At 41.6% G+C, this 23645-nt stretch overlaps 1 protein-coding gene across 2 annotated transcripts in view; it reads right to left on the bottom strand.

Annotated features, from left to right (window-relative positions):
- The window catches only part of ABCC8 (ATP binding cassette subfamily C member 8), a 117233-nt gene that overhangs the window by 9764 nt on the left and 83824 nt on the right, over window positions 1–23645 (bottom strand). For both annotated transcript variants that reach the window (XM_031943450.1, XM_003773532.4), the window contains exons 21-36: window positions 23073–23153; window positions 22120–22257; window positions 18589–18714; window positions 15975–16077; window positions 15004–15245; window positions 14545–14711; window positions 13263–13332; window positions 10915–11072; window positions 9155–9247; window positions 6020–6122; window positions 4611–4724; window positions 3723–3843; window positions 3158–3288; window positions 2180–2258; window positions 1714–1822; window positions 728–831 (exon numbers count right to left, since the gene is read on the bottom strand). In XM_031943450.1, the coding sequence (XP_031799310.1) occupies window positions 728–831; window positions 1714–1822; window positions 2180–2258; window positions 3158–3288; window positions 3723–3843; window positions 4611–4724; window positions 6020–6122; window positions 9155–9247; window positions 10915–11072; window positions 13263–13332; window positions 14545–14711; window positions 15004–15245; window positions 15975–16077; window positions 18589–18714; window positions 22120–22257; window positions 23073–23153 (1939 nt within the window). The remainder of the gene's footprint in view (window positions 1–727; window positions 832–1713; window positions 1823–2179; window positions 2259–3157; window positions 3289–3722; window positions 3844–4610; window positions 4725–6019; window positions 6123–9154; window positions 9248–10914; window positions 11073–13262; window positions 13333–14544; window positions 14712–15003; window positions 15246–15974; window positions 16078–18588; window positions 18715–22119; window positions 22258–23072; window positions 23154–23645) is intronic.

Genomic DNA, 23645 nt, shown 5'->3' with positions numbered 1-23645 from the left:
GGACATTTCTCTCTTTGCTTCTTCAGTGCCTAGTATACTGTAAACATTAATAAATGCTGCTGAATGAATGAATATGTATTTTTAAGGGGTTGATCATTGGTCACTAGGTGGTTTTATGTCACTGGGAACTGGACTGATCTTGTTTTCGGAGGCCTGGATTGTAGGATGTGGGAAAGAAAGGAGATAGTTCTTCCTGAAGCACACCTTAGTCCAGACCTTCCTTTTACTTGGCTGTAATAACTCTGGATCAATTGATTGGTTGTTTGAGGTCCCAGCTGTCCTATGGGCAAAGGCGATCTTGACTATGACACTGTCTGGTCTAAGGTATATATGTCTTGTGTATATACTACTCAACCTACTTTCCTCTCCCCATTTCCAGAGTTCCAGGTATGGACAGATGAATGGTATGGATCAAGGGTGAAAGATGCTGTAGAAGAAACAATGGATCCAGGAGTATTGTGGCACTATAAATCTGAACAGTTCATTCATTATTATCAGGAAACCATGGCTTCTTTAATGTGCTTGTTGCCCCTGGGCTTTGAATAGAGTTCTAGGAGTTATTACAGGGAAGAGTTAGGCTGTGTATGTGTAGGCAATTATAGGGGAACAGCTAGATCTGTATCCTAGCTTTCATGTAAACTGGACTCAGCCTAGATCCTGTAGAACTAGGACTCTTCCCCATCTTGGCAGGAAGCCAGTGCAGGGAGGTAGGGATGGGCACAGTTACCTAGCCCCCCGGGAAGTGCCTTCACCACTAGTTTTAGCTGGGCGATCTCCAGGGCTTCCCACAGGGTGCTGTCTGAGCACTTCTTTTCCGGATCCAGGTTAAACCTGCAGAGCAGCAAAGAGATCCCAATGAATGGCCTCTGAGTGGTCTGGTCCAGCCTCATTCAACCCAAGGGCACTGCCAAGAGTGAGGTTAGGACTGGGGCTGGGAAGATAGTGAGTGATCTTGCCCTAGGATCTGGAATCCTCTTCCAACTGACATCAGCAGGGAGGAGCTTCTGGCCTTGGTCAGACTCCATCTGGAGTACTGTGCTCAGTTCTGGGCACTGTATTTTAGGAAGAGATAGACAACTTGGTACGTATTCAAAAGAAAGTGACCGGGATACTTCACAGGCTAGATAGATTTAGAGTTGGAAGGGCACTTTACCCAGGGGAAGACCTTCTCTTATCTCTCTGACCCATGACTCGTATCTCTGGTTCAACCCCCTCATTTACAGATGAAGGGATGGAAACTCAGAAAGTTTAAGAAACATGTCCCATATTATACAGTGTTAGGATATGATCTCAGAGCTTTTGGTTCCTCATTATAAATCCATGGCATCATGAAGATTGGAGAGAGGACTGGTCAAAGAACTTGGATATGGTTGGCCTGGAGAAGCCAAAATTTAGGTGGGAAATTTCAAGTGTATTTGAAGAGAGGTCATCAAATAGAATAAAAATTCTGTTTGTTCCACTGAGTTCCAGAACAGAGACCAAACTTAATCTATTAAACTCCAGAAGGCAGAACTAGGACCCTATGGTAGAAGTCAGAGAGATGCTGGATTTCAGTTTGACATAACAAAAAAAAAAAAAACTTGTTCACAATTAGAATTGTCCTAAAGTGGAATGAGGAGCCTTTCCTGAGCTGGGGGGGGGGGGGGGGAAGAGCTCTCCCCCTTATGGTAGCATTTCTGGTCTTTTCTATTTCTCCTCTGGGGTACTACTCACCGGATGGTTCCACTGAAGAGGATGGGGTCCTGGAGGATGATGGAGAGTCGGGATCGCAAGGTCTGCAGGGGCAGCTTTGCAATGTCAATGCCATCGATGACGATCCTCCCTGTATTAACCAGGGGTTAACTTACCTAGGGGGACTGTGCTTATTACTGGAGGGTCAACTTGCCTGTGTAGAAGGGAATTAGCTGGGAAGCAGGGAGAGGCCATGCAGTTGATTCTGTGAATTGAGGCCATGAGTTGTCATGGAAGCATTCAAAACTGACATAAAACCTGGAGCATCCATTGCAAGTTAGACAGACAGAAAAACAGACAGAACTCCTCATGGTGAAAGAATGATTATGGAGAGAGGGTTCAGCAGTGAGAATTGACCCTTTTTCTAAGCAGTGGGCTCCGTGTGTGAAGGGCAGTCAGGGAATATTGTGTGGGGAGTTGTTGGAAGTGTTGGAGAAGGAGGACCTACCTTCAAACATGTCAACCATGCGGAAGAAGGCAAGAGAGAAGGATGACTTTCCGCTGCCAGTTCGCCCACAGATCCCAATCTGCAATAGGGAAGACTCAAGGAGTAGCTCTGGGAGAAGCTGTGGACCATGCCCTCCCAGGGGAAGGCAGTCAACTTTGCCTTTGGTCTTTGTTCAGGCTCTAGGAAGAGCTCGGCCAAGGGTGGCCTGGAGGTTCATTAATTATTTTCTATTGTCTGTATTTCAATTGTCTGGGAATGTATCATGTCTTCCTGTCCAGGGCTATGAAGGAGGGCATCTCTGGTAGGGGGCAAAAGGAACTGCTTTATTCTTACTTTTATTATGGAAAAAGTATGAAAACAGAGTGTGATGGAGGAAGACAGAGACAAAGACAAAGACAAGAACAGAGAAAGAGGGAGAAGAAGAGGAAGAGAGAGATAGGCAGAGACAGAGACAGAAAGGGGAGAGAGAGACAGAGAGACAGACACAGAGAGAGACAGAGAGAGACACACAGAGATGGAGAGATAGAGAGACAGACAGAAACAGTGGAAGAGAGACACACACACAGAGGCAGAGACAGAGAGAGACAAAGAAATAGAGAGAGCAAGGGGCCCAGTGAGATAGTTAGGAGCAGAGAGAACCTAGGCTTTGTCATCTTAGGGAGGGAGGTGATCCAAAGAAAACTCCTTTCTTCCTTTTTCCACTTGCTATAGGGGACACTCATGTTAAGTGTCTCCAGGCCCAGGATAAGAAAAGGGGGAAGGATGGGCACTAATCCTAGAAAATATGTATGTTAGACTAAAACTCTTTCTGTGGGAGGAAGACTATGGGATTCTAGACCAAGAAAGCTGAGCATTAAGACAGGTGTAGGACTGGACCTTGCTTAGTTTGAGGTCATGTGACCCTGGCCCTCACCTCTTCTCTCCCCATTCCCCCATTCCTCCTATTCATTCCCCCCAACACTAGGGGTCTGTACTGACCTTCTGCCCTGGGGAGATGTGGGCGTTGACATGGTTTAGGACTGGCTTCAGGGAGCTATCATAGCGAACACTCAGGTTTTGTATCTGAATCTTCCCTTGGACTGGCCAATTCTTTGGTATCAGGGATGGAGCTGAGGAGGTGGCGGGAAGAAGGAATAAGGAAGAAGAGGGCCACCAGAAGTGGTCTTGCTGATTGCTTAATTCAGGTTTTCTTCTTGTTCCCAGACCCTCACATAACCTGACCCCATTCTGGATTGGCTGTATGCCCTCTCTCTTGAAGCCCTCAGCTTTATCTGCTCTCCTCACCCCACCCCACCCCACTCCAGCAGTCATTCCCTTTCTCTCCTAATTTTTATGCCCTCACCCAGCAGCCCCTAGCTCTGTCTCTGCCCTGAAGCGCTTCTTCATTCTTCCCCATGTTTCCCTCACCAGAAGTCTCTCTTCCTTCCCCTGACCTCCCTTCCCCAACAGTCCCTCATTCTCCTTCTGGGTCACCTCATCCAGAACTTTCTGAGTTCCTTAACCCCAAAGGCTCTCGTCCTTCTTTCCTCCAGAGTCTTCTTACCCAAAAGCCCTTCATAATTCTCAGCTTCAGTTTTCAGAAGACCATGGATCCTTTTAACAGCCCCCATCTGAATCTCCATGTCTGCTAGGTTCCTCACCATCCAGTTTAGGTAGTTGGACACCTATGGGGAAAACCAGACCATGGGAAGGGGATCACTATCTTTCATGGTAGACAGAACAGAATACAAAGTAACCTTGGGGGTTACTGAACAGTTGTGGCTATGACGTTGAGATCCACTAGACTGTAAGCTTCTTGAAGGCAGGCACTGTTTTGCCTTTCTTATAATCCTACCTCTTAGCACAGGGCTTAGCACATAATAGGACTTAACATTTATTAATGGATGGATTTGGGAGCAGGGGGTCAGCTCATCCAGTTCTCTGTCTCTAGGGGAATACAGGGATGATGTGATGGCATCAGCCTTAAAACTTGAAGTCAGGCATTGAAATTGCAGTTGTTATAAGAAGAAAAAGCTAGAAGAGTATGGGGAGAATATAGCTGGAGAAAAGGGATTTGGAAGAATAGGTTACAGGGAAGAATTGCCTATGGGACTCTTGTTCCCAACACAATACTAAATGGGGTGTAGAAAAAATTGGTAGGTGACTGTTGGACTATAAACTTTTAATATCCAACCTTGGAGCAAGAGGTATCGTTTCTCAACCCAGCTCAGTTCCAGCAGTGATCCTTGACCCCCTTTGGCTGGGAGGAAAATATGAAACAGCATGAAGTCTAGTAAACTTTTTTTTTTTACACCAAAGTGAGTCATGAATGACTCTGACCTGAAAGATTTGGGGGCCCTGAGACTCTGATCATTGGTGCTAGCAACCCATGAGGGATAGGGATTCCCATTCTTCACCCTTCAGGAGAGGGGATCCACCTTGTGTCACTCACCATGAGGGCATAGGTGAGACCCAGTCCCACGAGCCCTGCAGGTAGCTCCTTGTGCAAGGATTTGGTGATGGAGGCAACAGCAGCGATAAGAACCACACAGGCACCAATATATTCCTGGGAGAACAAGATTACTCTTCAAGCATGGTGAGCTCCTCAGATAGCCTCCCTCTCCACAGAGGTCAAGGTTTCACACAACACATACATGCTCACACACATGGAGTCTCTCTGTGAGTAATACACTTCATACCAATACCAATCTACCCAAAATACAGTGGGAATTACCACACTTGACACACATACTTTCAACTGTATATATACTCATATACACACACAGGGAGTGAGAAGACAGAAGAGGAAGGACGAGAAATAGGGGGATGAATTAGATCTGACATTTCACAAGGGATGGGGAAGGCTTGTAATTTAACTCCTTCCCTCATTTGGGAGGTGTCTGGTCTTGTCAAAGTGCTCAAAAGAAGAACATAGGGACTGGAAGTAAGGTGGCTTCAAACTGGGCTTTTTTGCTTTTTATTTGTGACATTTTGAATAAGTCATCTGCTCTAGGCTTATTCAATCCAATCCTATCATACATGATTTGCCTTTATATACTCTATGCTCCAGTCAAACTGGAGTCCCTTGCCCCATCCTGCTCCTCCCCATTACTTCCTATCTCCTCTCCTTCTTGTGGTTTGTTCATTATCCTCTATGTCTATAATGGACTCCACTACTACCCACTTCTACTATGAGGGTTGCGTCTTTTGAAGCAATTTCTCCAAGGTTTTCAAGATGAGAGCCTGTGTTATATTTCTATTTATTCCCAGGTACAGCATATGAATGCTTGTTGGGAGAACCAAGTATGAGAAATGAAACTGCTCCAACGAGAGATCTCTAAGTATTTTTCTGATTTATATTTTTAGTATCTTCTGATTTTTTAGTATTATTCTGGTTTATATGGTACAGATAGATAATGCTAGTGAGGCGGCTGGATGAATTTGGAGTCAGACCTGAGTTCAAATTGTACTTTAGATACTTAATTAGTTGTGAGTCTGGGTAAATCACTTAACCACCTGGTGCTTCAGTTTCCTTATGGGTAAAATGGGAATATCAGTAGCTACTCCACCAGTTGTGAGCATCAAATAAAGTAACTTGTCAAATGCTTGCAAATTTTAAAAAACTATATAAATGATTACAAAGAAGAAGATGAGGATGATGGTTCCACCTTCCTTATCTTCTCCTCTCTTCCCAACTAGACAATTTGAATTTTCTATGACAAAACATGTTTTTTTTTTTTTTTTTATTTTAACCAATTCATTTGCTGACTCTCCACCCTCACCTCTGAAGGCTGCTTTTGGATACACCCTTGACTCTCACCCCCAAAACTTCCTCTTATACCCCAAAGGGTCTGGACTTGCCATTCGGACTTCCAGCCATCGGTTGGCAGCTGTGAGAAAGAGTGAGGCAATGTTGTTGGAGTCAGTGTACTTGAGAAGCTTCTGTTGGAACAAGGCTTCATATCTGGAAGAAGAGATGAAAAGTGGACCACTGAGAGAGCATCTGATCTCCACTCCTGTCCTGAGATTCTACAGGCTGAGGAGGTAGCCTGCTGTAATGAGGACATAGGATGGCGGACAGGGAACCAGACTCATTTTCCCTTTATTCCATCCCCAGCCGGGTTCTTTTACCTAGATGTGTGTATTTGTGCATATGAATATGTGGTCAGAAAAACCCCAGGGGGTAACCCTTTTAATGTGGCCCTGAGTCAGGGACAGTACTGATATATAAGTCATTTTTCCTTTCTTTGAACTCTTGCACTTTAGTATCTATATCTTGTAATCAGAGATCTGTAATAAGCCATTTTGAACCCAGGGCAAACAGGATGAAATAATCCTCAAATCAACACTCTAATTCATGAGACAAAAAGAAAAAAAACGCAAGAAATTTTATACAAAGAGGCAGAATTTGTTGCTACAGTAGCCTCTATAATGTTGAAGAAATACATGTTAATGTTTGTGCATCCTCAGATCCAATGGCCTGCCACAAAACCCCAGTTGCTCCACCTTGATTATAACTTTGTGTCACATACTAAAGTCTCTCAGATTGTAATATACTTAAGAACAAAGATTCTTCATGATCCCAGCTAAACTTGATAATTTTACCAGAAGCTAGCACAAGACTTTGTACATAGTAGATGCCTAGTAAATATTTGTTTATTGGCTTATTGACTGATTTGTAAGATTTAGAGTCAAAAGCAAACAGAAAGATCGTATTATCCATGCTCCTAATTTTGTACAAGACCAAGAGAGGGGAAGAAGTTGAGGTTTATCTGCATTTGTGACTATGTCTGGGATTTATCTGTGAGAAAAAGAATTATCTTTTATAAGTTTTGGCTGAGTTAAAATTATTCTGATTTTTGAAGTGATGGAAAAACTAGATCTGTTGGGTATTATCTTTTCCCCCATTGGTAGGGGTGCTGGATAGTGGGAGAGGTTAAGGAACAAATGGTTACGTGGAAAAATGGGCAGAGCCCCCCACAGCCATCCAAGTCCTCAGAAAGTTTCCTGATTAGCTGAGAATGAGCCAAGGATCGAAGTATTGATAAACAAAGTCCGTCCTAAGTCCAGGTAGGAAACTACCAAGAAGGTTTGTGAGTGTTCCAGGTCAAAATAGGCTGTTTTCTACTATGCCCTGCTAAGGGACCTGGAGATTTTATATATATTTTAGCATGAACCTAGAGGCATATGGGTCAACTTAAAATAGGAGCAGGAAGGGGAGCAGAGAGTATATGTCAGAATTGGGAATCTAGCTCTGGTAGTGGTAATAGGAGGAACTAGGATTTGGAGACAGTGGATATTTGAACTCAGGGGAGTGAAACAATCTTGAGAAGATCTGGAGGCTCAGGGCAGTGCCTCATGCAGAGTTTTTTGGTTAGTGGAGATTTAATTTAGAATATGAGAAGTGAAAGCCTCAAGGTTCAAAGCAAAGAACCAGTTCTAAGGAGCAGCAAGTGAATTCACAGGCAATTCAGATCAGTGTGGTCCATGGATTGGGACTGGATTCTTTATGGAATCATGAACCCAGTGGAAAATGAATTGGATTTGGAGCCTTGATAATCTAGGTTCAAATACCAGCCTATGCGATATTGGCAAGTAAATTTAACCTTCACGGGCCTCAGTTTCCTTATCTGTAAAATTAGAAGATTGGACTAAATAGGCTATATGGCTCTTTCCAACTTGAAATCTATGATCCTATGAACCTCATAGTTGGAATGAATCATAAAAGACATCCAACTCAATTTATATCAGAATATGAATCCCCTTTAAAATACTAGCTGAATAATCACTTAGGATTATAGACTCGGATCTGAAAAGGACCTTTAAGATCATCTAATCCAAGTCACCATCACCACTAGTACTACACAAATATTAAGTGTTGTCAGAATCTGAATCCAGGACCTCTAACTCCAGGGAAGCAAGGTGACTCAGTGGATAAAGCATGGGGCTTAGAATCAGGAAGCCTTATTTTCATAAGTTCAAATCTGGCTTTAGACATTTACTACTTGGGCATTTCTGGGCAAGTCACTTAATCCTGTTTACCTCAGTTTCCTCATCTGTAAAATGGGCTGGAGAAGGACATGGAAAACCACTCCAGTATCTTTGACAAGAAAACCCCAAATGGAGTCAGGGAGTTGGATGTGACAGAAATGATTGAACAACAACTACCTCTGATTCCTATGTCAGTCAATCAGCCAATAAACAAACATTTATTAGACATCAACTATACCGGAGCTTTTAAACTTTTTTGTGATAGTTCAATGAAGCCTAGGGATACATCCTCAGAATAATGTTTATAAATGCATCAAATAAAGCACATGGAATTCTAAAAGTAATCAATTACATTGAAATATGAGTCATCAAAATATGAAACAAATAATAATGGCCTCAACTCAAGAGCCCTTGTCCTATTGTTTTTCTTCTAGGAGAAGAATAACTGCAAGAACTCCCTAACACTCAAGTCAAACCATTTCACATTTAAATACTTCCTGTCTTAGTACAGTTCAAAAGGATCTCAGAGCTCATCTACTCATTTTAAAGATGAGGAAATGGAAGTCCAGAGTGGTTAATTGATTTGTCCAAAGTCACACAGATTTTCTAAATGGGATCTAAATTTATGTTTGTTGACTTAAGAGACATTATATTTTTCCCCAGTATACTTTGCTGCCTAATTATTAGATTTTCATTATCATTGAATAAAATTTGCTTTTCTATAATTTCAACCCACTCTTTTTAAGTTTTCTCTTCTGTGGCCCAGCAGAAAAGGTCTGATCCCTTTTCCAGGTGATAGTCTTTCTAACACACTGTCCTTGCATCCCAGTTGACCCCAAAATGCTCCATGCAGCAGCAGCCATTGTGAACCTCATGGATCTTGACCCAAGTCAGTCACTGCTCTGCCAGTATCTGGGCTTTTGCCCAGATGGTGCATGACCTGATTTCCCCTGTCCCCATGGTGTTGCTCTTAACAGCTTCTCCAGAGGGAGGATGAGTCTGTACCTGAATGCCCTGATGGTGATGAGACCTTCCACTGTTTCCGAGAAGTGGGAAAGCAGGGGTAGCTGGGTGCTGTCATCCAATTGCTGCAGGTCCCTGTGAGAAAACAGGCAATAATGATGGGGAATAGGGGAATGAATAGGGGAAATGAATGTACATTTAGAGAGCACCTACTATGTGCTTTTTGCTTTACAAATGTTATCATATTTGATTCTCACAATAACCCTGGGAGGTAAGTATCGTAACCCACATTTTAGTTGAGGAAACTGAGGCAAACAGAGGTTGTGATGTGGCAAATACCCTATAACTAGTAAGTTTCTGAAGCCGGCTTTGAACTCAGTCTTCCTGACTTCATGCCCAGTGTTCCATCCCCTTTATCACCTAGCTGCTTTGAAAGTACACCCAGATACCTTGAGGGGGCAGGTTTCTTTTTGGATCAGACCTATGATTTTACTTTTTGGGGGAAGTCCCTCTATAGATGCAGATCAGAATCATTTCTATAATTTATGGTCTTAATCGCCTGGAACAGTAAGATATTAAATGACTTGGCCAGAGATTTAGGCTGCTGGATATAGGACTGAATTTATGAGTTCCTGATTCTAAGGCTGACTTTCTAGGATTCTGTGATATTTCTGGAGGCAGACATTATTTCTACAGAAGGTGGTAGAGATAGGACTAGTATGTTTGTGTTTGAACCCTGGTCAGATAATCCCTTTCTGCCCTTCAGTGGCCCAGTGATCTGGGTCTCACAAGATAATTTGGGGTGGTCTCTGAAAGGTGCCAATGAGGAGTATGTCTAGGATCATAAGATCATAGATTTAGATCTTAGAGTCCCCAATTCCAACCTTTTCACTTTGTGGATGAGAAAATTGAGAGAGGACAAGTGACTTGCCGGGAGTCATGTGGCTAGTAAAGTGCTTAAGGCAGGATTTGAGCATATAACATCCTGAATCCTGAATCTGGTACTTTATCCATTTTGCTACTGAGAATTCTCAGTCTAAACATTCCTTATGATATTTCTTCCAAGATCACCCAGGAATAACCCATGAGATCTGAGGTGAAAAGCTCCATGTTAAAGATCCCACAAAAAAGGGTCAAGGAGGAATGGATGGTTCTCATGGCAACCTAAGGATCTCCCATCTTCCAGCCTCCACTCTTTGAGGAATACACCGTAGGATCCCTCTGGGACACTACTACAGTCCAGAGTAGATGGGACAACTGTCTCTCTACCTATTGAATGTAAGTCCTCTACATCCAATGGAGGAGACCGAGGGTCAAGGCAGTCTCAAGTAGCCAAAGTGAGCTTTGAACAAACACCATATGGAATGTTTAATCAATGTCAATTGAAAACAGAAATTGTTGAATTTCTTCATGTGGGCATCCAGTTTTTAGAGGCAGCAAAATTATCTGGGTGATCTGGATTATGCAAGCAAAAAATGTACCCTTTTTCTTTGAAATTGTGAATAGACTTTGCAAGTTAGTGTTTCCTAACCACTGGCTTATAGCAGAGTTCAGCTGGTCTGTAAAGATTTTGCAGACTGCCAAAGGTTCTTTTTTCTTGAAACCAACAGGTTCTGACTTCCTGTATCTTGCTCTTCCTTATCCTCAGCATCTGGCCTCCCACCCCCAGGTCACTGAAGCTTCCTGTTGAGAATGTTCTCATGGCCAAATGCAGATGACTGTAGACCAAGTTACTTACACAATGACTTTTAGAACCAACTTCCCATGAGGTCAAAAAAATCTTTTCAAGAAACAAAAGTCACCTGGATGCCACTCGGAAGTACTTCTGGATAAAGTAGCACACGATGGCCAGAGGCAGGAGGGCGATGAGGAACACAGGGGTGACATAGGAGATGACCGCTAGTGCAGAGACGCAGAGCATTGTGGAGCGACTTAGGCACTCTAAGGTGGAAGGGATGTGCTGAAAGGAGATCGGGAAAGACAGAGGAAAAAGAATTGGGGCAAATGGCCAAACAGGAAGTTAGTTAACTTCCCAGAATTCACTAACCTACTATGGCCTTCTCCTTCCTGGCCACTCATGACGTATCCCAGAGATGTAAGTAAGGTAGGGTAAATGGAGCATTGTTCTAGACCACAAACACTGGGTGAGGTGGGGAATGCTTCTTTTGGGGAGGAAGGTTTGTCCATTCCCCCCTGTCTCACAGACTCCATTGGATTGTACCATGTGGTACCCCTAATCCCTCATCTAAGCTTCCATTTTAAGGGTTTCTCTCCAAGAGACCCCCTCTTTTAGTACGTGCATTCCTACCACTCTGCAGAAGGCAATGGCAGAGTCTCTGGGCAAAGGGTGACCTTCTCTCCTGAAGGAGCAGCTGCATCCTTGCTTGGTCAAATGGTCTGCTGGACCACTGTCCCCTGTACAGGGGACTACTGCTGTCATTCTCCCCTCCCCCACTTTGGGATAACAGAATCTATGCCCTTTCCTGTAACTGCACTCGGGGTCACTGCTGCCATCCCTCGAGGGGATGAAAGAATTTCTAAATACAACTTTGTCACTTTCTATCTACATCAAGCATTTGGTACCTTGGTCCAAAATTACTTTCATTACTTGCCTAGTCATTTTGCTGATGGGAGTATGGACTCTCTAAGTAAACTCTGTATCTTATTAATCTTCTGTATCCCTTCAGCATAAATGTCCATGATTTATTTATCAATAAATGTTGAATTGAGTCCTCTCTATGACAAAAGTGATTATATGTGGTTTTCTAACATTAAAATCTGAAGTGCAGCTACTTATCGTGGTAGTTAGAAGGTCTGTCCGTAAGTCAGAAAGTTCTAAATTCAAATCCAGCCTTAGATACCTCCTAGCTAAGTGGTTGTGGGCAAGTCACTTAGCTTATGCTTGCCTCTGTTGACTCATCTGTAATATCACCTACTTTCCAAGGTTCCTGTGAGGATAAAGTGAGGCGATATTTGTAAAATACTTTTTAAACCTTAAAGTTTATAATTTTTAGACACACACATATATACACATATACATGCATGTATATGTAGATGCATACACACATATATGTATTCATGTGTGTGTTGGAGCAGATTTTAGTTTTTTTTTTTTTAATTTGAGACTTCAACCCAAAATTCTTAGCTCTTTAAGTATTGCTCAGGGTTTTTCATAATGTTGTCCTCCAATATGTGGAATGTCCACATTCCATATGGTGTTTGTTCAAAGCTCACTTTGGCCACTTGGGACTGCCTTGACCCTTGGTCTCCTCCATTGGATGTAGAGGACTTACATTCAATAGGTAGAGAGACAGTTGTCCCATCTACTCTGGACTGTAGTAGTGACACAGAGGGATCCTACAGTGTATTCCTCAAAGCTGTTCCATGCCTCAAGGACAAGGTCACAGCAAAGAATCAGGATATCCCTGTTGGCAAGGATTCAGAATACAAAAGCAGTGGGATTTGAGACTTTGGAGCTGGTCTTCCATAAGTTGGCTTTTACTCAGGGCTTTTATTTTTATTTATATTTTTTGCTGAGGCAATTGGGGCTAAATGACTTGCCTAGGTCTAAGAAGTGTTAAAAGTATCTGAGTTAGATTTGAACTCAGGTCCTCCTGACTTCAGGGCTGGTGCTTTATCTAGTGCGTCATCTAGCTGTACCCTATTCAGGGTGTTTAAAAAGAATTATTTTGAAAGGAGGGTGAACAAAAGTCCCAGGTGAGACCTTGTTATAGCACAACAGTATAATTTCTGAGAAATTGGTTACTTGGATGTTTTTCTTTATCTCTCTCTCTCTCTCTCTCTCTCTCTCTCTCTCTCTCTCTCTCTCTCTCTCTCTCTTTCTCTCTCCTTGGAATTGTCTGAAGTTTGAGGAACAGGCTACACTATCGATTATTGTCAAAAGATCATAAATACTTGTGTTCTTCACTTCACCTTCTGAATCATTCCCTCTCCTTTCAAGCATACCTGTAAAAAACATTTTGGGACCTGGCTGGCACAGGGTTAGGCGGCAGGGGGAGCATATGTTTGCTTATTTTCCAGCAGGGAATTTCTTCCCCTTAACTCATAGGTTAACATGATTTATGAAAAAACCCCGGAGGATCCCACTCTTTCTTTGCCCACTGAACACATGGACCCCAGATTTCATTACCTGATCAATTGTGTTACAGTCAGAGGAAAATCTGTTCAGAATGCTTCCAAGAGGCGTTGTCTCAAAAAACCTAAGAGACAGCAAGAGAAAAGGAAAACCAGTCATTCTAGCACCTGTTCATGATGTAAGTGTATTTATTTAGCAATTTATTTCAAGTGTGTATCTAGGCTCTAGTTCCCAGAAACTGTTTCTTCCTATTTCCCTCCTACCCCAGGGGGAAGCACAGCCCCTCCCGGTTCCCATCTGTCCAGGCTGCTATCGGAACAATCAGTGCAGGCAGTTGTATGGTGTAGTGCATAGAGATTCAGCCTCAAAGCCAGAAGCTCTGGGTTAAACTTTTGCTGCTGATGTATTCTGGCTAGGTGATCCTGGGCAAGTCACGTAAGTGCTGTAGACACTGTAAGTTGCAGAGAAGCACCAGTCTGCACCAGCAGAGGGATTTATTTCAGGCAGGAATTCCTATATTATTGAAATTCCTATTCCTACAATCTGACTTTGGTGTATGGTATCAATAGAAATATCTGAGCAGCAAAAAAACATACAGTAAGAGGTGAGATGAGGTAGAGGGTTTATAAAATATCAAGTCAGACTGCATGATTTACTGACTGAAGAGTAGCCATGAGGACTATTAGCCAGCCGTGAACATCATATCAACTATAAGATGGAGCTGTTGTGGAAGGAAGTTGTGGAAGGAAGTGACTGAATCCGTAACCTTTGGTTTGAATAGAATGGAGAGATGAGAAGCAGCGGGGGATGATGGTACCTCATTAGGAAAGGGAGGAGAGAATGGGAAAGGGGAACCAGGTACCACAGGGAACAAAGGACCTTCCTGGGGAGGTAGAAAGAGAGGGAGAGGGAGGATAAAGGATAGCAGCATTTCCCTGGAGAGAGGTGAGAATATTTGATAGGGAGAGGAGGAGACAAGACAGAACCTCAGTGCAATGGGGAGGATACACACACACACACACACACACACACACACACATGCAGCATTTCAGTGTGATGGGAAAAACAAGACAGCACCTCAGTGCAATGGGGAGGAGGTAAGGCAGCATCTCAATGTGATGGGGAGGAGGCAAGGCAGTATCTCAGTGTGATGGGAAGAAGGTAAGGGAGAATCTCAGAGCAATGAGGAGGAGACAAGGCAGCATCTCTGTGATGGGGAGGAGACAAGGCAGCCTCTCAGAGCAATGGGGAGAAGGTAAGGCAGCATCTCTGTGATGGGGAGAAGATAAGGAGGGATTACTGTGATGGGATATGGGATGGATCGGGAGGGAGATACCTCATGGGGGCCAGGATGATCTGGTTCAGTAGACTTCGATGCAACCTCTTGGCCACTTTCAGGCCTGTCCACTCTACGGTGACAGATGTGATCAGACACAGTACGATTCCCAGACTGCACAGAGCTGTAAATACCATGGCATAGACCCTGTGGTCAAAGGAGCAATCCTGTGAGGATCAAAAACATGAAAAGGTTGTCTCAGAGTCTTCCTGCAGAGGGCTGACCCACAGTCCCACTGTTTCATACTTTCCTTTGCACAACATTTTGGTCACTTTATTTTTTTAAAGAGCAAAATTCCAAAGTGTTTTCCCGAATGTTTGGACCAATTTGCAACTTCCCCAACACCATGTTAGTGTGTCTAGCACTATTTCCACTTTTGCCAGTTTGCCGGCATTTCATACCCCAAGGCACCCGTGGCCCTCCCTGGTTTTCTGGGCCTTCTAGTCCATTTAAAGTTACCTCACTGAAGGAGCAATTCCTTGTTGCTGGACCCAGGGCCAGGGCACTATCCGTCCAGTTGGCCAGGCAGTAGTCTATGGCAACCAGCACAATATGCTTGAGCAACTGTGAGAAGAACAGCAGGGGCAGAAGCAGCACACCAGCTGTGGACAGGTACTTGGCACAGGCTTGCCACGGTATCTTGGCTCGCTGGTGGAGCAGAGAGGACAGGTTGTCTTCCTCTTCACTCTCTGCCATTTCCTCTGTGAGGAGTAGGGATGATCTTACCATCACCTCATGTTAGCATGGCTCTATATCTCTCAGTTTTGTATTTGTTATCTCATTTGATCCAATCCAATCTTCCCAATATCGCCCTGGGAGCTGGATTTGGCTAGGGAGTTTTAACCCTGTTTTGTAGATGGAGGACAATAAAATGGTGGAACTGAGCCGGGACCCAGCTTTCTGGACTGTTAAGTCTACATCCCCTTTACTCTTAAGTTCCCAGCAATGCCTCAGCCTGTGGGCCATACCAGCCACCCCTTTAGGCACCAGACAGAATAAGAGGCTGAACCTCTCTCCTCCTCCTCCCTTCCAATTATAGTCACTGTGGGAATGAGAAAATCCTAGAAAAATCAAATGCCTATCCCTTAGCATGTGAGGTTAATCCCTACTCACAGATCCAGCAAAAGACTCTTAACATGCAGAGATATCGGGCTCATCCCAATTGCACTTTAATTGCAAGGCTCTGTCTCATTAGGACCTTAAGACCTCAGGCTTGTTGTCCCTTAGAGTCCCCAAGTCCTAAGCCTGGTCCCTCTGTTAGGTCCTTAATTCTATAATTCCCAAAGTGGTCTCAGTTCCCAGGGCACCCTACTCTAAGGACATTTCCACTTCGCTGGCAGAGACAAGGGCCACCCATCCTATCTCTAGCTCAGCCACCTTTTTGAGGTTGGGGAACTGGCTCTAAGAGCTGGGAAGCAAGGCTACTTCACCTTCCTCCTCTTCCTCATCCAGCAGGAGCCCATCCCGGGAGGACATGGCCCTTGGCAGACCTTTTGGAACCTCCATGTTCTTTCTCTCAATGACCACAGTCTCCTGAAAGAGAGTCAGGGAGACAAAACCACTTACTACCAGCTGCTCTTTTCCAAGCCAGGAAGGAGTAGGATGGGGAGGCAAGAAGGAGGCAAATCCATGTTCTAGGCCAGTTTCTCTTTGGAGCTTTCCCTGTTCTTAGACTTAAGGGATTTCTGAACTTTCTCATGACACTTTGTACTTAGTAGAGTCTAAATTGTTACGTGGCAATTTGTAAACCTGCCTGATCTCCATTCTAGACTCTAGAGAGCAAGGACCATGTATTTTTTACACTTTCTGTTTCTACTTGAATCCAATGCTTTGTACACAATATGGATGGAATAAGTTCTTTATTTTATCAAAAAGAATCAGGATTGAATTGAATTGATAGAATAGAACTTTGGCCCATATAGATCCATTGGAAAAATGTTAAGAGACAGAAGACCTAGTTTCAAATATTGGTTTTTATGTTTATAAGCAGTATGACCCAAGGCCAGTCATTTCTATATGAACCTCAGTTTTCTGATCTGTAAAATAGAAAGACCTTGGAGGAAACAGTTATCCATATATAATCTGGTTGTGCATAGTTATTTGCATGTTATTTCCTCCATTAAACTGTGAACTCCTTGAGAGAGCAGAGACTGGTTTTTGTCTTTTTTTGAGAGAGTAGGAATTCCAGTGCTTAGCATATCATCTTGCATGTAGTAATTCCTTAATAAATATTTGTTGACTGACTTACTGACTACCTATTTCACTGGGATATTATAAGAGGAAGGCTTTACAAACCCTAAGGTATTATATAAATGTGAAGTATTATTATTATTCAATATTAAGTATATTCTATTGTAAAAGGGGTTAATGGGTAGATGGAAAGGCATAAGTAATAAAAATGTCCAAATAAAGGCTCATCTCTGGGAAGGTTATTAGATAAAATCAATAATGAATCCCATTTTATAATAATTTATGTAACACATAATATAATAATAAAATATATAATAATGATATTTTATAAAAAGCAACAATTATTTATGGTTACTTAGATCTTTAAAGGGTAGGCTAGAAGCCAATAGTCCAGGGCCACCTGGGGAAACTCGATTTCCCATCCTCTTTTTTTGTATAAATCATAACAAAAAGCATTCATCAGACTGGTTGCTACCTCACTAGCCCTCTCTAAGAAACTGAAAATAAGTTGAATTTCTTTGGGAACATAGGGATGGCCTTGGAAGGTTCATCTGAATCACTAGAGGTCCCTGCTTTTCTCTTCCTGCTTCAATTTGAAAGGAATTAATGGTGACAAAGAATATGAAAAATGTTTTTCAAGGAAGAAGTATAAATTATTAACAACCATAGGACATATTTTGCTAAATCATTAATAATGAGACAAATGCCACTCAAAATAACTCTGAAATTTCACTTTGTATTTAGCAAATTAACAAAAAGATGTCAAAAACTGGAAATAGTATTAGAAGGGCTGTGGCAAACTAGCCACATTAATATATTGTTGGGAAAGCTGTGAATTGGTCCAACCATTCTGAAAAACAATTTAGAATTTTGCTAAAAAACAAAGTGATAGAAATACTTTGTGGCCTTTAGAATAAGCCCTAAAGAGGTCAATGATAAAAAGAAAGGTTTCCTATACACTTAAATTTTTATAGAAGGACTTTTTGTGGATGTAAAGAACTGGAAACAAAGTAGCTATCCATCAGTTTTGGAATGATGGAATAAATTATGGCATATTTTACTATGAAAGAAAAAAATGAAAATGAAGAATTCAGAGAAGCAGGAAATACTTCAAAAAAACTGATACAAAGTGAAGTAAAGAAACCAATATACATAATGTATACAATGTAAATGGAAAGAATGAAAAATTAAAACTGAATAAAAACTTAAGCTATGTAGCTATAATGACCATGAAGCTTGATCCCAGAAGTTGAGAAAATGCATCACTTTTCCTTATTTGTAGAGATTGGGAACAGTGGGCAGAGAATTCTACTTGGTTTTGTTGAACTGCCTTCTTCTCCATCCCCATTTCTTTCTTTAGAAATTTTGGTTATTAAAGAAATAACTTGCTTGCTGGGTGAAGGAGGGGGATGGATATAATGTGAAATGAAGGTGACCTAAAAACAAAAGATAATAGATAAAAATGAAAAAGAGGAGCCGATGGTTATCCAGGCAAGGGATATTAGGATCTTAAAGTTATTATTTTTTCAATATTGTTCTTCACTGGGCCAATGGTTCAGGCACCTCAAAAATGCCAGATGAAGCCTATCCAGTCTCCTGTTCTGTCTCTGCTAGGGCATTGAGAAGGGAGTTAGCCTCCTTATCCTGGCTCAGAGTTTTGGGGCCCACTTTCCAGCTGGTTTGCAACTCATTGAGAATACTGACTTCATTTTCTGTGAGCCTCCTGGGTCAGGGAGGAAGGTATCTAGCTCTCATCAAAACAAAGCAAACTAGGGAATGGTTGGGTCTTTACTCCCCTTGGTCGGGGACAGAGGGAGCTGAAAACCCCAGATGTCCGAGGTCCCTAGATTCCACCTTCTCCAGCTCTTGGTCCTGTCGGTTCATGAGTGTCTTCCACTGTTCAAATAGCTCAGACTCGGACATCTGGATATCCTTGAGTGTTCCTTCCCGCTGGATGGTGCCATCTTTCATAGCAATGATCTGGGAAAACAAGGATACAAGTTGTCTTCTTATCATCCTTGGAAAGGAAGAAGGGACATAGGGGAAGGGAGTGTGGATAGTGAAGGGAGAGAGTCTTTGACTGAGAAGCTGCCCATAAAGGCTTCACAGCGGCATACTTGATCTATTGTAGCTCCCAAGGTGCTGCTGTCTCCCTCCCCCTTTGGATTCTTCTTGTTTACAATTCATGGAAATTGTATTATAGTCTAATTTCATTAAATAGGATTCCCTATTTATAGAAAAAATTTCAAAGGACATTCCAATTTAACCTGCTCCTTTAAAAGTTTATAGAAACTCAGGGCATTGCATTGGACTTGATCCTTGTCTTATCTAAGGGAAAAAAGAGGAAATGAGTGCTCAAAGTCAGATGAAGGGGAAACATCTGATTTCCTTAAGAAGCCACTTTCACTACAAGGGATGCTTCTTAGGGCAGGGGAGGAGAGAAGGATATATTTGGAAATGAAAGTGATATATAAAAAAACCTTAATATAAATTTTTTTTAAAGGAAAGCAAGCTGTTTTTAAAAGAACTTTAAAAAATGTCAGCCCTGTTCATTTACATACACTTAATATACTTTAAGTGGACTCATGTCCTCGTTGTGGGCACTCCGTTTCCTTGTACAGATTGCAGCCTATTTAATTCTCATCTGGTGTGATTCTCGCCATGTCTGCACTCCATAAATCCTCCAAAAGGGAGATAAGCATATAAGCATTATCCTGGAGATGTTCCTCCAGGTCTTTTAATATCTCATGAGTACAGAAATCAAATGCTGTGTTTATTATGATAATCAAGAAGCATGACCCTTGAGAAGAGTTGAGAAAATGAACCTCTCTCCCTTCTTTATAGAAGTGGTAGATGACAGATGTGAAATATTGCAAATAATATCAATCTCACTTGATGTATTGATTGCTTCTGTCAAAATGATTTTCCTTTTTCTTTTTTAATTCTTTCTTATGAGGGGTGGTTCACTGCATAGGGGAGCTGGGACATATACTTGGAAATAAAAATGATGTAAAGACAAATGACAACAATACATGGAAAAAACCTTGGAGCTTCTTGGATACCAGTTTAGCTTTCAAGCTGTTTATCTAATATCTAATTGTATTATATAACTGGACTGGCTCCTTTTCTGTTTTAATATTTCCTTAATAATGTGCCTCAAATTACTTTCTGCATCTGATAAATCATTGGTAATACAATTAGAATAATAACGGATATACATGAACAGTTAAAAAATTTCCAGACAATGTGTGTTTTCCACACATTATTATACTTGAACTTCCCAACAATCCTGTGAAGCAAATACTGTAGATATTATCTCTATATAACAAATGAAGAAATTGAGGTTGTGACAGATTAAATGACTTACATGTGGGTCACAAAATTAGTGTCAGAGGCATATTGACCTCAGGTCCACAATCAGAGTATTCTGGAGCTTAATATGAATGCTTGTTAAGTGATTGATTACAACCAATACCTCTCACTCTCACTTTTGCCTTTGGTGAATTTGCAGTTTTGCTGGTTATGATTAATATGAAGATATTCTTACCTTAACTAGATCTAGTAAGATTTCTACCAGCACTTGGTACAAATTTATTAGCTGCTGTTTTTGTCATTGTTTCTGCCTGAAAGCCATAAGAAATTTATGTTTCTTTGAAAATAGTCTACAAAATGGAAGGAAGAGAAGTTTGGAAAAGGGAGCCACAGCTTGGAAGCTAAGGGACCTGAGTCCTGGTATTGATCTTATAATTCCCTGTCTGATCTTTGGAAAAATCACATAGCCCAGTGGTTTTCGAAAGTATAGTTCAGAGAATCCCAGGGGTCTCTGAAATCCTTTCAGAGCGTCTGCAAATTTAAAAGTAGTTTTTATTTCTAATATGGTAAAATAAATACAATCCATATCAATCAAAACTCTTTGGACAGATTTTCAATAATTTTTAATAAGTATGAAGTATCGAGAACAAAAGTTCGAGTACCACTGCCTTAGACCCTTAGGCTTTCAACTCCTACTTTTTTTTTTTGCTGAAGTAACTGAGGTTAAGTGACTTTCCCAGGGTCACACAGCCAGGTGGTGTTAAGTGTCCGAGGCCAAATTTGAACTGAGGTTCTCCTGAATTCAAAGTTGGTGTTCTATCCATTACACCAATTAGCTGTTCCTCAACTCCCATCTTTTAAAGGAGAAGGTTAAATTGGAATGCCCTTTGAAATTTTTTCCATCTCTAAAATATGTGAAAATCTGTGAATTCATTCATTCACATTTGCAATTAATCTGGGTGAAGGCTGTGATATACATACATACATACATACATACATACATATATATATAAAAATCACTGAAAAAGGGTTGGACAAAGAGCCAGGAGTGATCTGCCTTCTAATCTTAGCCCTGACTTGCTAGTTGTGTGATTTTGATAGGTCACTTTACTTTCTGTGCCTTAGTTTACACCATTTCTAAGAGGAGTCCAATAATAGGAAATATCTGTAAACTTTAAAGTGTTATGGAGATATAACATTGTTGATGTTGTTATTGTTGTATGAGAGAGTGATTCTTCATGGGAAGTTGCCTCAGGATGGGGTCTGTGCCTCTCCCCTCAAATTGGACATTCTGTGATGAAATGGACATTGTGTTATCAATTAGACTGGGGGTTCCCTAAGGAGGCAGGGAGTCTGTGTCTCCTTCATCAGCCTAAGGGACTCTTCTTGTGAATCCTTTCCAGTCCCAGCCACTGCACAACCTCAGTTCAGGACTGGGAATGTCAGACTCTTATATCAGGGCTTCTCAAACTTTTCATACTCACGACTCCTTTCACCTGGGAACTTTTAAGGTAACTTTGGGCATAGAAAGTAAGTACACAAATCAAGCACTTACTGATAATAAATCATAATTTCAAGACCCTTACATTCAGTTACATGACCCCATATGAGGTTGCAATCCCCGGTTTAAGAAGCTGGGCTCTAGAGATAAGTTGTGGCCAGCACTGAGTCTCTTCTGGACCCAGTTAGGTATCCTCTTTGGGGTCAACCCAATCCTAGCCTGAATAAGCAGTGCCTGAATGCCAGAATGGTCTGAATCTGGATAACAGAATGGATCTTTTGTTTTTTAATTTTTAAAAATTTATTTATTTTAATTATTACTATTTTTTTTTTTTTTGCTGAGGCAATTGGAATTAAATGACTTGCCCAGGGTCACACAGCTAGGAAGCATTAAGTGTCTAAGGTCAAATTTGAACTCATGTCCTCCTCACTTCAGGGCTAATGCTCTATCCACTGTGCCACCTAGCTGCCCATCAGTTAATTGTTGTTAACTCCCTTTTCCCCTTTCCTTCCCCTTCTTTTCCCTAATGCTCTAAACCAATCATCCTTAATGCCTAAAAGGCAGGCTCTCACCCAGTCTGCATGGGGCAGATACTGCAGCTTGTGGGTCACTAGAACCACAGTCCTCTTGTCCTCCCGGAGCAACTCAAGAATCCCAGCCTGCATTAAATGGTCACTTAGATGGATGTCCAAGGCTGAGAATGGGTCATCCTGAGCAGAAGAAGGAGAGATTAGACAGGAACTTGTAAAGTGAACATATAATGTTAACAATAGTAATGGTGTTATCATTATGGCATTAATAATGGATAATAATAATTATGGAATTAATTATTGTAAATAATTATGTGCCTCCTATTAATTATATTATTATTTATGGTAGTAATAATAATTATGGTAATAATAATTGGAATAATACCATTTCTAGACTTTAGCTACTTAACTATATGAGCTTGGTAAAGTTGCTTCACTTCTAAGCACCTTGGATTGGATTTTTTTCATTTATAAAATGGTCATAAAACTTATACTACCCATCTCACAAAACTGCTCTGAGAACCAAAAAAGTTATCTATAAAAGTGTTTATAGGTTGCTTATCACCATTGAAATATAGGGTACTAGTGTAATTAACATCCTTCTCATTTTAAAGTGCTATCATGCAATAATCACCTTTTCTTTTCCCATCATGTTCAGGGTGGGAAAGGTAAGGTAAAACTGTTTGTTAGACCTTGTTTTACTTGCCCCTGTCTTGTATTCCCTTCCTCCCTCCCTCCCTCCTCAATCTAAATCTTAGACTTGGGAATCAAAAAACCCAATGTAGAATCCTGGCTTTTTGACATTAGTTGTATCACCATTGCAGAGTCACCATCTCTTTGAGTCTCATCTGCAAAATGGGGCTATAATAACATTCCCACTACAAACCTGTGCTGGTAAAATATATAGTCATGTAGAACAGGAGCTGAGCATGTATAGTATAATGGGATGAGTGTGGATGAAGGGGGTCACAGGGGAGATGAGCAGGCAAACTTACCAAGAACACAACACTGGTGTGCTGGTACAGTGCCCGGGCCACGCTGATACGCTGGCGCTGACCTCCTGACAGGTTGATGCCCTGGTACCAAAGGAGAGCAACTGATCAGTGTCATTGTCCTCTCCTGGGCTATGTCATAGTGATCGAAGTCTGAGTGTGGAGGGACCCAGCTATGCCCAAAGCAAGGGAAGTTCTAAATTGTTATTGTTATTATTGTCTACATTTTCCCCCTTGTCTAACTTCATTCCTGATCTTTCTTATCAAGATTTGCCAGTCCCAAAGCTTTGGTTGGATTTTGAAGCAGGCACAAAGCAACTACACTGTCTATACTCATTGTCTACACTTTTCCTCTAACTCCTAAACACTTTGCAGTCTGAGAAAGTTTTAAATTATATGGAATTGGTCAGAATAAAGGAATCAGGACTGTTTTCTTTGAGAAGGAAGGGTTGGAGGCAAGGCTGGTGTGGTCTTTGAGTCTGAACAGCCAATAGGGACAATATCATATGTATTTTCCATGTGAAAGGCAACATAGGATGGGAAAAGGTCACTGGATTCCTGGCTTCCAATTTTGGC

Source organism: Sarcophilus harrisii, chromosome 6 (genome assembly GCF_902635505.1).
Source record: "Sarcophilus harrisii chromosome 6, mSarHar1.11, whole genome shotgun sequence".
Classification (NCBI taxonomy): Eukaryota; Metazoa; Chordata; class Mammalia; order Dasyuromorphia; family Dasyuridae; genus Sarcophilus; species Sarcophilus harrisii.
This window is presented reverse-complemented; position numbering and strand designations above follow the sequence as displayed.